Below are 14983 nucleotides of genomic sequence, written 5' to 3' on the forward strand. Positions count from 1 at the left end.
TTTAAATTTACATTCAGTTGATATTTATTGGCATGGTATCTCATTTAATCACTCTCAAATCCTGGGAGATAGCAGTACCATTCCTATTTTACAAAGGTAGTTCCTGGAATTCGGTGAGATAGAGTGCAGCTTAGCAGAAGTAATCCATACAGTAAGAGCTGAATAGGCCTTTGAGCTCAGCTTTCCTGATCCAATACCTGTGCTTGTTCTACTATAGTCTATCTACATATCTTCTATAAGATCTGAATCCCATAATGAATGAGAATACAGAAATGTTTAATTACTAAATGTTTAAAGTTTTATGATTGAACCTAGTCTACCAAGTGGTTATTTTATACCTATTAGAATTCTTTTCAAGATTGCACAAAGATCTAACTATTCATTTTACTGAGATCAAAACATCCACTAATGTCATATTTGTTCAGCTTAATGACCAAACAAAATCATTCTGGAAATGTACTGTAAATTCTTAGTCATTGCGTTATAAATTAGAGCCCATAAAAGTGAGATAATTCATTCTCTTCTTTAAAAAGTTATTTAATAAAACAAATTTTATTTATACCCTTCAGTACTATAAGTATTTAAAAGTAATCCCATGGAAAGCCTATCACAATTTCATTATTTTTTAAATAATTTAAGTAAACACATGACAAGTGTAATCATAGAACTGTACCTGTTGACATACTTTAATGAAGATGTATAGCTTATTTATAATTAGCCATTGTTTTATGTGCTGTTGAAATACTGTTTTTTAAGTGTGCCAAACATTATGCCTACAATTTTATAAGATTAGACTTAGAGTATTATGAACTTCCCAATTGGTGAGTCTGCATTGATGAAGTTTAACATTTCCTGTTTTGTCTGTATAAATAATATAGTCATATAAAGTTAGTGTAATAGTATAGAAATAGAATTGTACACTTTTCAGCCATAATGCTTACCACAAAACTCTGCTTGCTAGCTAGAGGAATAAGCCAAACTAGAAAATGCCTCCTTTGGATTTTTAACATATTAAACTTTTTTGTTGTTTTTTTTCAGGTTAAAATGCACAGTTGCTCCTGCAATGAATGAGCATTTCAACATGTCCATAATTATTTCAAGTGTTCGAGGGACAGCGCAATATAGTACATTTTCTTATGTGGTAAGTCTAAGCATTACTTTTCTCATGAAGTAGGATATTTAATTGTTACTTAATCTACTTAGAGTATAAAATTAACTAGTTACTTTGCTTTTCTGTTTTTATCTCCTATCAGGATCCTATAATAACAAGTATTTCTCCAAGTTATGGCCCTAAGACTGGTGGCACATTACTTACTTTAACTGGAAAGTACCTAAACAGTGGAAATTCTAGACATATTTCAATTGGTGGAAAAACCTGTACTTTAAAAAGGTGTTGTAAATTTATTTTTAGTTGCATCAAGCATGTAGGATTAATATGTACATCTAACAAATCAAGAAAAAATTATTCTTCTTGGGGAAAAAATCCAAGATACTTATTATTTACTCTCCTGCTCATAAAACTTCTTCCCTCCCAAATCCATCTAATCCCTTTTGCTTATTTTTCTACCCTTTTCTTATTAATTCAACTTTAAAATTTTATCTTTCCATTCACCTTCTCCTATTTTATCTTAGTATGCTAGCTATGTTATGAAGTTCTGATAATTGACAATAAATTAAAATAAACATTTCCAGCAAGATTTACAATTGGACTAAATCACTTTGCAGAGGTGACAAACATGGGGGAGATTGGGTTTGTAGGGGAGTTATATTTTTGCTTCTTAGAGTTGGAACAGCTCAGTTTAATCAAATACCAAAAGGATACCTTAATAACTGCTTAAAATCCTAAATGTTTTGAAGTCAAGGATGGTTTGTTTAAACCAGACTAAATTTGGGATCTAGTGAGATGTAAACAGCCTACCTTAGAAAGAGCATTTTTCTAGACCACATCAAGAAATTCCTATTGAGGAGCCATTGAGTGATATCTTTTTTATTTATGTATAGAATTTTAAAATATGAGTATGTGTACCTTTTATAGCTAAGGTCAGTTTTTCTCATTGTTTTGTTTTTGTTTTTGTTTTTGGTACAGTGTGTCAGATAGTATTCTTGAATGTTATACCCCAGCTCAAATCACTCCAACTGAGTTTCCTATTAAATTGAAAATTGACTTAGCCAACAGAGAGACTGACAACTTCAGTTACCAGGAAGATCCTATTGTCTCTGAAATTCATCCAACCAAATCTTTTATTAGGTAAGTAAAATCTTCTGATGGGTATAAGAAAATAAGGAACATAAAAATGATTTGGCTATCAAATAGTCAAGAAGAATTATGTTTTCATCTTTAGCTTTGATGCTGTTTCATTTCTTTTGAAAGCTGCATTTCTAACTGAGGAGTAAAAACAAGGGTAGGTAGGACGACGACCATGTCCAGCTTGAAGCAGCTAGAGGAGCTTGAGACCTTCGCCCATTGTCCTTTACAAGATTACAAAGGGTCTTAATATCTGAGAGGGGGGGATAGTTATTTTTTACGAACCCGGGGTATGGACTTGGTGGGGGGGATTGCTGGGGGAGGGAGATGCTGGGTGGAGGGGAGTAAAGGGGAGAAAATTGGAACTGTTGTAACAATATAATCAATAAAATACATTAAAAAAGTTAAAAAAAATAAAAACTACGTTCTTGTTCTGAATGCAGCTTGACTTTTTAGTGCTACTTCATGCCAAAAAACATTCAATGAATTTCAGTAAAAACAGTTTAAGGTGGCATCATAGTATTTGTGCACTTATATTGTGTACTTGTGGATTCTATAATAACCTACTGCCTGAAAGTAGATCACCCTTTTCCCCCATTCTTCAGTGCATTTTCCTCTGCCTGATTTACACACAGCTTTTCCCTATACTAGCATCCCTTTGAATCAATATCTCACTGGACCCAGTTCAGTCTGCCTTATTTCCATCCCATTAATTCTATCAGTTTAGAAACAATAGTTAATTCTTCTTCTTCTTGTATTTTTTCAGTGGAAAAAATTTTCTTTTGCATAGCTGATGAATAGAAAGATAACTGTTTTTCTTCATTTAATGAAAAATAAATGTTAAAAATATTTTTAAGTTAAATAAGTTGTTTCCAAAGAACTGTTAACCACTGAGCTTTCATTTGACTTTGGCTGTGGCTGCAACTTGCAATCACTGCACATGATTTAGTTGAAACTATTTCTTAAAATACTTGGTAGGGAAAGAACCTCTCAATATTGCTATTTTTCTATTTTATTTTGCCAGTGGTGGCAGCACAATAACAGGTGTTGGAAAAAACCTGAATTCAGTTAGTGTCCTGAGGATGGTAATAAATGTACATGAAGCGGGAAGGAACTTTACAATGGTAAGTCCTTTGAGTGATAGATGTGCTTAAAGTTCTGCATCCCTGCCTCTACCTCTGGGTTTCATGGTTAATACATAGGACATTTTAGTTTGTCTTTAATGTTTGCTAGCTACCTTCCTTGCAATGTAGGTCAAATAGTACTTTTATTCAACAACTAAAATTATCTAATCTTGGGCTAACATTGTAAAAAAAATACACACACACATAATGTTTAGACACAAATGATGATGAAAAACTTGAGGCAGCACTTTTAAAGACAGTTGGTACAAATACAAACCACATCATTTACTGTCTTAGTGAGTTTGGGGTGCAGTAACAAAAATACCATTGACTGGGTGGTTTATACAGAAAACATTTATTTCACAGTTCTGGAGGCTGGAAAATTTGAGATCAATGTGCCAGCAGATCTGGGTGTCCAGTGGGGACACTCTTCCTCATTTGCAGAAGGCCATCTTCTCATTGTAACCTCACATGAGGGGTAGAGAGAAATAGGAAGGAATCTCTCTTATTTCTTTTCTTATAAGGACACTAATGACTTAATTACCTCATGACTTAATTACCTCCCCAAAGCTCTTCAAATATGGTTGCATTGGGGATTAGGGTTTCAACAAATGAATTTAGGGGGTGACACAAACATTCAATTCACAGCACTCCTCTACACCCCCTTTTTTTTCAATGCATCATAGGACATCAACCCTTTTGCTCTATTAAAAACCCATGGGTAAATTCTCAAATATTGCAGCAGCATCCATGTCTAAGTGGCAGGCAAACAATGTTTTTTTACCTTCACTTCTTACCATTCTTCTTGTCCCCTTGTTAGAATGTTATCAAGTAATGAAAAAGAGCATTAGAACACTTATATCCTAGTATATGTATGTTCTTTGATATTTCTCCACCTTTCCTTCTTTTATTTGTAAGGTCGATCAAATTTAACTGAATCTCCTTAAAAGTGATTGACCTATTTTGTGCTCTAACAATTTCTGTGGGTCACATTAAAATGGTAATTTTAGTTTAAACCATAGAAAGGTATCAGTTATTTACAGAGATTTCATATTTTTGTTGTTTATCTTTGGTATAAAATACCATAATCTAGTTGGGCTGGTTTGGCTCAGTGGATTGAGCGTCGGCCTGCGAGCTAAGTGTCGCTGGTTCGATCTTCCAGTCAGGGCACATCAGAGAAGGAAAACTCTGACTCCAAAAAACCTCCGCTGCCTTGCAGCATACCTCTTCAGGGGAAAGGCTAAGGGAGTAAACCCCAACAGAAAATCCGGAGCCGGAGTCCCTAAGGCGGTTTGACGTTGTAGTCAACACCGGCAACTCCTGCGGCACACCTGAAGCCAAGCTGTATTGACTCCGTCTTTCCCTTGGACCCTTCAGCTGCGAAGAGAGGGGGGGGTCTGCTGCATGGGCAACAGCAGACCCTCCATATCACCCTGCCCAGGCTCTGTAGCTTCAGCTTCACTGGAGAGGACACTCCAGCGTCATCGTAAGATGTCGATTCAACACGGGAGGAGACAGATACCGTGTCACTCCCGAGTCGGACTCCACAGCCATTCTCGGCGGTGCAGATAGACTCTTAAGAAGCTACACCATCGTCTCTCGAGACGGACGGCTGCCGACGACGAGTTGGGCTTGTGCATTCTCTTAGAATGAAAGTTCTCAGAGGCCCCTGTCAAGCAGCATCTTGATTGAGCAGGTGGTAGACTGAATCATAGCACTTTCTTTCAGATTACTCACCCAATATTTCTTGACAACTAAGGCCACAATGTTCTTTAATTACAAAAACCAATTTGGGGCTAAAAATGTCAAGCCAAGACACCAAACAATAAGATCACCTCAAGTGAGATTTTCTTGACCTTCTCAATCAGCCACATTGCATCACCTCTAAAGAGTATTATTAGATTCTTATCATATTCCTGAGAGATTGTACTCCAGGGAGTCACTGTATGAAGTAGAGAGCTTCGAAACCAATCCTCACACACAGCCACAAACAAAGTTAGAATACTGCTGCTGTTAATTTAAAGGACACCAATTCTCCACAACCAAGTATACCATTATTATCCAAATAAGGGTAACAGTAACCTTCTTTGGTGTTAACATTTGACTTTTTAAAGTATAAATCTGAGAAATCATTAGTTTATCTAATTTACATCAAGCCTATTATTAAAATATGGCTAATTTTTTTCTTTCTCTCTCATCAGAATTATAACAACAGATAGAAGTCCTCTTAGCTTTCCTCTCTTATTTGTAACCAAATATTTATTTAAAACCTGTGTGACATAAGAGTAGCATGTCCCAAGGAAAGTTCAAACAATGGTGGAAGATAAAAATTCTATCTGTTTATATATCTAGAAATGTAAACTTCTATTGTTTTATCCCCAATCATATTATAATACTAGTACAATAGAACTGTGCATTAGAATTGAACAAGAATAAAAAATTCCATGAGTCTGTTTGACTGTTGTATATAAAAACTACTTCCTAAAGAGACATATTCTTTCCATGATCCCTGCTGCTTGTAGAATTTGAAGTTGACCATGATTAATTGAACCCATTTATTATTTAACAAATAAAAACTCTTGGTCAGGTATGATTTACATATATTGACCCAGCCACAATAACTTTAAGTCCAATAAACTCTAATCTTTAAAAATAAAATACTACTTGACTTGGGGTAATGCTCACACAATACAGTATACAGATGATGTATTATAGAATTGTATACCTGAAACCTGTATAATTCTGTTCACCAATGTCACCCCAATAAATTCAATAAAAAATAAAAATAATTAAAATAATCACCTCAACAAGATGTATATTAATTTATTAATGTACATTATGTCTCAAAAGCCAGCAGCTTATTGTAGTTTTCAAATTTATTGTTATTACATAGAGAATTATTGTGATAGCAGTACAATTGTTCATTTATATTTTTCAGGATGATAGAAATCAATTTCTTTCAGCATTATAATATGAATTTGATATAAAATTAAATGATTTTATTTATATTGTATTTATCTGTTTTATCTGCTTACAGCATATACTTTAAATGTAGGATAATTTTTTAAAAGAAAGTGTCAAATACCTAATTTTGTTTGTGCTTTTTATGTATATCCTGAGTTTTTTTTCTGTTGTGGGCATAAGTAATTGTTTTATCTCTAACCCTACTTGTCAAAGAAAAGGAAATCTAAAGGATGTTGTTGTTTGTTTGTCTTTTCCTTTGGGAAAAATAAATACAACCATTTTACCTTAAATGTGGCACTTGTGTTGCTGGTTTAGTCTAAGCACAATCAAGAGGAAACCACATTTCCCAAACTTCCATTAATCAGAATTCCAAAGGGGAATATTTGAAATGAGAGATGAAGGGGCATGAAATAATAACCACAAAGCCTTTGTAAATAGCATAAGAAAAGATTTACCAACATAGACTATAGAGTGAGCAAGAAGCAGTACGTATAGCATGGAAGTTAAGACAGTCAATTTTGAATTTGTTCCTTACTCTGCCACTCAGACCTGAGTGACCTGTCTGATGATGTAAGCCCTAAAAGTTCATCTGTAAAATGTGGGTGATCAGAACACCTATCTCTTAGGATTGTTGTGAGAATTAAATGAGACCAACCTTGAAAGTATTTTGCACAGAACCTGGCACTCAGTAATTGATAATCTTAAGACACACTAGAAAAATGACCTAACAACATAGTTAATTATAATGTGAACCGTATGGTGCTTGGCAGTTGACAAAGCATTTTGCCATGTAGTATCACACATTGTTAATGACATTTTAATCTTACTTCCTAAATGAGGAAACTGAGTTTCCAAGTAAGGGTTTGGTCCTGATTCTCACTATTTAAAGCTCAGACTTGAATAAGGACTTCTAACTGCACAGAGTTCAGCTTCCACTCTGCCATAGCTGTTTCAAAATGAGAAAATATTTCTTCCAGGAGACTGTCCTGTCTTCTTAAGAAAAATAAAGTGATGAAAGGTGAGCCAATTTCAGGTAGATCAACAAAACTTATTCTGAGGAAGTGAAGCTCTGTGTTTCATTGAAGATTTCATTGTTTAGAAAATTTTGCATCTCGTGTTTCCAGGAATGTGTTCTTCAATGTCAGAAAGTGAAATGCTGATTTTTTTCAAAAAATGTATTTTTTAATTGATTGAAACCATAAAATGTGAAAGTTGCAATTGATGTTTTCAAACCATATTCTGTTTACAGTGGATGATTGTGTCTTACTTATAGGCATGTCAACATCGCTCTAATTCAGAGATAATCTGCTGTACAACTCCTTCACTACAACAGCTGAATCTGCAACTCCCCCTGAAAACGAAAGCCTTTTTCATGTTAGATGGGATCCATTCCAAATACTTTGATCTCATTTATGTATATAATCCTGTGTTTAAGCCTTTTGAAAACCCAGTAATGATTTCAATAGGCAATGAAAATGTACTGGAAATTAAGGTAAGAAATGCTTAGAATGCCCTCTTAAATCATTAACTAGCATTTATGTGACTACATAGCTATGTAAATAGAATTGTTGTACTTGGTTGGTCATTATCTTTTACTACATCACCAAATGTCTAAGCTCCAAAAAAATCAAATATTTTTGGCATAGGTCTAAAAGGTAAGTATATAATCATGGATTGCTTTTTAAGAAAGCATTTAACAACTATTTCTTGTATATGTATTAAAAAGTAGCAAATGTGGGACACAAATCCATTAAATAGCCTGCCTGTGATGCATTATCCTGCCAATGTTATGTATGTATTTTTCTGGATACCTAAACAAACTCGTTATAACATAAAAGGTAAGAGCCATGAGAATAAATGCATCTATTGTAGTCCTGTACTTCCCTGAAATACTTGGAATTTTACATCTAGGTAGTCATCTTTGAATTGATTTATAAATTGGGCTGGGTTTCTTCTACCTTAGGAATATATTAGTCTCTAACTATAATTTAATTGGAGAACAACAGATCATCTTTTCTAACCCAGGCTGTTGCAAACAAAGAATTCTAAGGCCCAGAGAGGTTAAGTGGTTTGACAAATGATGAAATAGTGACTAGAATACAGATCTTTTACATTGATTCAGTCATTTTTTTTACTTCAAATAGTAATAAAACAGGCAAAATGATCAAGACTTTAATTATTTATAGCCTTCCACTAGAAACATGAAAATATTTATCCTTAGATATATTGTTTTTAGATCATTAGAATTTTTTCCCTAAAAGATAGCCTGAATGCAAATCGGAACAAACACGAATAGGATAGTCCTTGTTTAGGAGTAATATAAATTCTCATAAGTAATAATATGTTTCTACTGAAACTTTTCTTCTTTTTCAACAAGATTTTATCTCCAGCCAAACCTATACGTATGTTCACACTCATACAAATCTACTAATCTTGTACTTGTGTTTTGTACAATAATTAAGCAAGCCCAGCATGAAATTAAATGGAAGCCTGCTTCAATGAACGATGTATTTACCACAGCAAAGTTCTTTCATCTGCTTCTTTAATTAGTTTTATAAAGAGAGAAAAAGCTTTTATCTTGTCTTTTCTTTCAATAAAACTAATCTAGTGTGACCTTTTGCTTTCAACAATTACTGTGTTTGCCATTTGAAAGATTCCATTTGGTTCTTCTTGGTGAAAACAAAAGTTTATCTGCAAATATTTTTATGCCCAGATAAACTCTATTTTTCTATCTCTTTGTCTATGATGGGAGGGTTAGAGATAAATAGTTCTTTATCTACCCTTCCAAGCACAGTCTTATATAGAGAAAACTTCTTTTTCTATAAATTAAATACCCATTTTTCAATGTCCTAGAAAACTGTTGGACCAAGAAAAATATGACTTGACATCTTCTTCAGCCTTTCAATGCTGTTCCCAACATGCCCCAAAGTGTCTCTGGAAACAGGCACAAAAAACTTCCTTCTTTTGCTTATTATATATAGAACGACCCCTTTCTCTAACAAGTATAAAGCACCTGTCATGTGAGAGAGGCAATCTAGGGGAAAGGGGACAGTTTAGGGGGACTGTTTTGGTATCATGATTCAGTCATTTACCATACTTCATTTTCCTTAAGTGTAAGAGGAAATATAAGGTATAAGAAAGTATTTGGGAACTTGCGGCCAAGCTGGAGGCCTAGACAGACACGCTGTGTCTCCCTCCACAACTAAGAAGGAATACAACTACCTCAAAACTAGAGACAACCAGAAGTTCCAGAAAATCAAGCTGCATGGAAGTCCAGCAAACAAGGATATAAAGAAGAAATACTCATCCAAACAGGTAGGAGGGGTGGAGCTAGGGCGGAGAGGACTCGGTGTAGTGGTGTCAACAGCAGCAGCAGCAGCAGCAGCGGCGGCAGCAGCAGAGACAGACCGGCAGAAAGCGGAGTCACACATTTTTAAAAGTCAGGAGGGACACCTGGGGAGCGCTCCCAGCACCAGACCAGATAGTGCAGCTCACCGTCACAGCGCCAGGGAAAATAAAGCCTCATTGCTTCTGACTGTGAAAACCAGTGGGCTTTGGGGCAGAGGAAGAAACTGCCGGTCTCTCAGAGTCCACTTATTTAAAAGGCCCCCACAGTCCTAGAATGTCCACAGAGAGAGTCCAAAACAAGCTATATCCAAAAACGACCACACCAAGACACATCACAATTAAAATGCCAAAGGTGAAAGATAAAGAGTGAATCTTAAAAGCAGCAGGAGAAAAGTAGAGATTTACCTACAAAGGGGTGCCTATAAGACTAACAGCTGATTCCTCAAAAGAAACATTGCAGGCAAGAAGGGGCTGGCAAGAAGTATTCAAGGTAATGAAAAGCAAGGACTTACAACCAAGATTACTCTATCCAGCAAACCTATCATTTAGAATGGAAGGGCAGATAAAGTGCTTCCCAGACAAGGTAAAACTAAAGGAGTTCATCATCACCAAGCCATTATTATATGAAATGTCAAAAGGACTTACTTAAGGAAAAGAAGATCAAGATTCTGAACATTAAAATGACAACAAACTCACAACTATCAACAACGGAATCTAAAAAATAAAAACAAAATCCAACTTAGAAAACCAGAATAAGAAGAGAAGCATTGGTACAGGGGTCATCTGGACAGTTATCAACTGGGAGGGAGAAGGGGGAGAAATGGGGAATGGTGCAGGGATTAAGCAGCATAATTGGTTGGTACAAAATAGACAGGGGGAAGTTAATAATATAGGAAAGGGTGAAGTCAAAGAACTTATATGCATGACCCATGGACATGAACAAAGGGGGTGGGATTGCTGGAGGAAACAGGGGCACTGGGCAGAGGGGAGCAAAGGGGAAAAAATTGGGACTATTGGAACAACATAATAAAAATACTTCAAAAAAAAGAGTATTTGTGTGACAGCAATTTAATCCTTTACCAATCTCTGAAGTTGATTATATTAAAATCTCTGCCTTTCTTAGGGAAGAAACAAAGAAAAGCAAAGCATTAGAAAAGAAAAGCCCTGTTCTGGACAAGCAGCAGACACTTTTTAATTAAAAGAAAGGGTACTGTTTTATTTCGTGTTGTGCTTGTTTAATTACCATTCAAGACATGAGTGGGAAGTATGTTTGTATTCCATCAGTGAAAGCACTGTGGGGAGAATCACGTGTTTAGAATGAGATTTACTCCTTTTTATTGCCAGGAAGAGTTCATGCTCCTCAAGCAACCATGCATATAAGAATTCCTTGGCTAAAGAGATTATGGTAGTTTTCAGCCGTGGTGCTGCGAACTGCCTCAGTCAGCGGTTGGCTCAATAACTACACCATAACAAAGAGTGTCACCCATGTTTGGAACCAGTGACTATAATAGAGACCAAGGGTCAGTCACTCCTCATAAGATATGAAAAACCCCATTGTTGTGGGAGGCTTATGAGCAAGGCTTAGTCAGCCAGCACCAGTGGTGGACAGTGATCATCGCAAGTAGACCTCTCTTTGGGAATAGACATTAAGGCACACTGTTTATGTCAAAGGCAGCTCACCATTGTGTGGGATTTTGGCTAACACTTTCACATACATTATTTCATCTGAGGTTTATGTGGACCTGTGAGGTTTGGGAAGTCAGTGACCCTTATCCCCATTTATAAATAAATAAACAGAGGTTTTAAAAGATTAGGTGATTTATCTTGGGTCACCTAGGGTTGGGGGAGGGTCGTAGACAGCAGAACTAAGTAGGGCTCATACTCAAGTGTCTGTATCCAAATTTGGTCTTTTTTCCACTAAATTACAATATTTTTCGTTTTAACTTCTATTTAGTGTATACCAAAATATCTTTTATAATAGACTTTTCTGTCATGTGGTATATAGATATCTATACAGTTTTCTAAGTGGAATAGCTCTAAACTCTTTTCAAATATCTAAAAATCAATTCTTATTGAATATCTAAAAGTCAATTCTTATTATATGACTTTTTGTGTATGAGCATACTTTGTGGAACTAGAGAAGTACAGTATTTAATGATGGAACAAGGACTGCCTGACACTGCTCTGTAGGTTTATCTTTTTCTGGAGAACTAGAGATGCTTCACAATTCCAGCCTGGTGAAGTCAGCTAAAATAGGAAACAGGTGGCAGGAATATCAGCTAAGACAGGGAGCAAATACTTGGGCTATGACATTGCCAACACAAGAACAAAAGTTGGGAGGTCAGAAAGAGGTCTTTGTCAGTATCTGGGCATCAGAAGGGAGCATAGCCCTCATTGGGTGACTCAATTGGTTGGGCATTGCACCGCAAAGCAAAAGGTTGCCAGTTCAATTCCAGGTAAGGGCACATGCCAAGGTTGCAGGTTCAGTCCCCAGGTGGAGCATGTATGAGAGGCATTCAATTGATGTTTCTCTCTCACATCGATATTTTTCTCCCTCCAAAGCCAACCATAGATTGTCTTCTTCCCCCTCTGATGACTTTACCTGCAACCAGAGGCCCAATCCAAACCGTAAACATTGTGAGGCCAGTTCTATCTCCAGACAGAATGGGGGAGAAGAATTCTTTTCTTAGAGGTTATTTGGCCCAGTATCAAGATTTATTCTTACTGACAGTACTCATAAACTAGTATTTCCCTATACTTTACATGTTAATATACATTCTGTTAAAAAAAAAAAAAACTTTAGGGCACATAGGCAGCACCTGTGAAGAAACCAGTTTAATTTTTTTCGCCAAGCTTTTCTCAAATGACGTGGGAACTTTTTCTCCAAATGCCTATTAACATTCAGTGGTCTCGGTTTTGAAGCTTTCTTTGAAGGTTCTTCGGCCTGCTTCCTAAGCCAAAGGACTCATATCCTCTGGATAAATTACAAATCTGTCCCCCAAGCACCACCATAAACTCACTAGTTTTCTGCTGCCAAACTACCTGTACTGTTGCCTGACTGAGTCCTGCTACCAACTGGCACCTCACAGCCTTAGCTGACTTTCCCAGACTCAATTTTGTGGCACCATGATGTATGAAAACTTGTGAGTCCTCTTCTGTCATAATGCTATTTTTCAAATCCTACCCAATTCCACTCTCACCTGCTCTCTTCAGCTTGGACATGGGTCCCTGGGCCTGAATCATACATAGAAATATGTGTTAAACCTGGCCAGAGATGGAGAGGAAAGGGAACAAGGAGCATTCTAATATTACACATTGGGAGTAGTTTTCACTTTAGAAAGGTGTTCATTATCACGCTACAGAGAGAGGAAGAAACTCTTATTCATCTATATTCTCAGTAAAAAGAATGTGTGTAACACACAATAAATAATAAGGAAATTTTTTATCAAATGGAATTTGAATCACTTCATGACCAAATCCTTTCTTGAACCTTATTTTTCAATGTGTAAGGCAGGAATAACAATAATACCTACCTTAGGAAGATGTCTTTGCAGGATAAAATGAGATAATTATACCTCTAAATTGCAAATTATGTATAGGGGATTAAAGACCAGAAAGTTTCTTCTATGTTGCTTTATTGTAAAAAATCATAGATTGCCATTTCAATGACTAAAAACTCCCCTAATTTTGTAAATATGTTCTTCTATTTATTAATATTTAATATTAAATAATGAAAAAGTAAATAATAAAAGTTCTAAACATATATCTTTTCCCCACAGCTCTATAAAGCTATGTTTATTTTCAATGATAAAAGTAGCTTTTATCTATTTCTATTTTTTCTGATTCAGGCCCCTCTGTTACATAATAGTTAGCTGCCAGTATCACTTTTGTGATATCTTGGGTTGTAGACTTATAATTACTGAACATACAAAGCTAATAGTAATATCTTATGTATGTCACTGCTTTTCATTTGTTCCTACGAAGGAACAAATGAAAAGGGGTTCAGTTGTGTGGCTGTGTGATCTGTGGTTTTATAGAGAAGCCTTTATGCAACATCCAAAGAGGTCCTGAGCCTGAAAGGAGTATTGGAAATGTAAATGCAGTATGTTCATCCCTCCCCCCAGCTTTTGTTATTATCTAAGCAAGCAAGACACATTTTATTCATTCCCTCATAAATCAAGTCCTCCAGCTCTTTAATCTTGTTCTGTCATTCTCTGAATTCCCTCCAATGTGTGAGTGCCTTAGCCTTCCTCAGACCTAACCAACAAGTTGTCATTTGAAGCCCCAAGTGACCCGCTAGATTTATGTGCTTGTATGTTGAATTGCCCTGTGTGGCTGACCTGCTTCAATGGCATATACAGTAGTCCCTCTCTATATCACGGTTCCCTTATGGCGGCCTCACTGTATTGCGGGGTTTCTTTTAATATTATATTTAATTATTTATCATGTGTTTTTCACTATATCGCCAGATTTTGCAGTATTGTATACATATGTTGTTAAAGTTACATAGATTTAAGAGTATAGAATATGTTTAAGAACATAAGTAGTGTTTATAAAAGTATGGAAAAGGTTAATAAGGGAGTGGGAAAGGTTAATAAGGGGCTGGGAAGGGTTTATAAAGCCTTATATATAAATACTAAAATAAATGTAAGGTTCCTACTTCGTGGATTTTCATCTATCGCAGGGGGGTCTAAAACGTAATACCTACGATAAGTGAGGAAATACTGTACATACATATTATAAGGATAGACTTTGTCTATATCTTTTCTTTTCTTAAACTCCAGATTCATGTTAGAAAGAAGTACCTTCTTCTAACTTCTTCTCCCAGAATAATATCTGACCTACCAATCTATTAAGATTCATATGAGACAATGAACATAAAAGCAGTTTGCTAAGTATTAAAGGTCATATAAAACAGAGCAGCAGTGCTGCAGTTATTACTGGCTGCTCTTTGTATATAAGGAAAATAGTAATGTTTTTGATATATCTTTCCTCCAAGTAATGGTGTTTTTATAAATAGCTGTATTCATTAATTGTTGCTATGAAAAATTATCCCTGTATTTTAACTTCTTTCCCACGCTAATGATTGATTTCTTCAACAAAGCATTAATATTTCATAAATGCCTAATGGTAACCTCAGTTAACCAAATATGTCAAATTGAAAAATTTTTAAATCCCCATGTAACTATATAATTGTTCAAAATATGTAACCATGAACTCAAATCATAATAAGGGTCACATGGCATCTTATAGGAATTTTTTAAAAAATAAATTCATTTATGTATAGGATTTAACTGTGCAA

General features: G+C 35.6%; 1 protein-coding gene across 2 annotated transcripts in view; it reads left to right on the forward strand.

The window, feature by feature from the left end:
* The window catches only part of MET (MET proto-oncogene, receptor tyrosine kinase), a 173152-nt gene that overhangs the window by 118431 nt on the left and 39738 nt on the right, over positions 1-14983 (forward strand). For both annotated transcript variants that reach the window (XM_090287400.1, XM_090287399.1), the window contains exons 7-11: positions 1039-1141; positions 1254-1390; positions 2087-2248; positions 3270-3369; positions 7607-7825. In XM_090287400.1, the coding sequence (XP_090143526.1) occupies positions 1039-1141; positions 1254-1390; positions 2087-2248; positions 3270-3369; positions 7607-7825 (721 nt within the window). The remainder of the gene's footprint in view (positions 1-1038; positions 1142-1253; positions 1391-2086; positions 2249-3269; positions 3370-7606; positions 7826-14983) is intronic.

Source organism: Furipterus horrens, unplaced genomic scaffold, assembly GCF_987537825.1.
Source record: "Furipterus horrens unplaced genomic scaffold, mFurHor1.1.pri manual_scaffold_9, whole genome shotgun sequence".
NCBI lineage: Eukaryota > Metazoa > Chordata > Mammalia > Chiroptera > Furipteridae > Furipterus > Furipterus horrens.